Genomic DNA, 764 nt, shown 5'->3' with positions numbered 1-764 from the left:
GAACATAAACTGAGATATTGTACTCCAAATTGAACATAAACTGAGATATTGTACTCCAAAGTGAACATAAACTGAGATATTGTACTTCAAAGTGAACATAAACTGAGATATTGTACTCCAAAGTGAACATAAACTGAGATATTGTACTCCACATTGAACATAAACTGAGATATTTTACTCCAAAGTGAACATAAACTGAGATATTGTGCTCCAAAGTGAACATAAACTGAGATATTGTACTCCAAAGTGAACATAAACTGAGATATTGTACTCCAAAGTGAACATAAACTAAGATATTGTACTCCAAAGTATAAAACATCTTTGAGGTTTTAAAAGTTTCAGAATACGTAAACTTACCTCTTCTAGCTTCCTAGCAACCAGAGTGAAGGCTTTAAGTATAACTTCTGTTATTCCTGTGACAGTAACGATTCGTTCTGGGCAAGAACTGTCTGAAATATTGATTTTGGCACCACTCTGACGTATAAAAACATGTTCAACATCAATTATAAAATGTAACTTCTTAAACCTAAGTTTAAATGATTGAAATAAATTTTACATCCACTATTGTCGGAACAAGAAGTTTATATGGAAACAAATTTCGACACTTTTAGTCCAACTTTGGACTGAAGAGGAAGCTTGAAAGTGTCAAAATTTTTTTCCATATAACCTTTTTGTTCCGACAATAGTGGATGTAAAATTTATTTCAATCATTTAAACTTAGGTTTAAGAAGTTACATTTTATAATTGATGTTGAACATGTTTTT

At 30.8% G+C, this 764-nt stretch overlaps 1 protein-coding gene across 1 annotated transcript in view; it reads right to left on the bottom strand.

Moving 5' to 3' along the window:
* LOC111083724 (poly(rC)-binding protein 3-like) overlaps positions 1 to 764 on the bottom strand; it is a gene marked incomplete at both ends in the record, with an annotated part of 15,085 nt that overhangs the window by 12,281 nt on the left and 2,040 nt on the right. Inside the window, one exon of the mRNA XM_022380389.1 lies at positions 358 to 474. Coding sequence (XP_022236097.1) covers positions 358 to 474 — 117 coding nt within the window. The remainder of the gene's footprint in view (positions 1 to 357; positions 475 to 764) is intronic.

The sequence above is a fragment of the Limulus polyphemus genome, unplaced genomic scaffold, assembly GCF_000517525.1.
Source record: "Limulus polyphemus unplaced genomic scaffold, Limulus_polyphemus-2.1.2 Scaffold10906, whole genome shotgun sequence".
NCBI lineage: Eukaryota > Metazoa > Arthropoda > Merostomata > Xiphosura > Limulidae > Limulus > Limulus polyphemus.
This window is presented reverse-complemented; position numbering and strand designations above follow the sequence as displayed.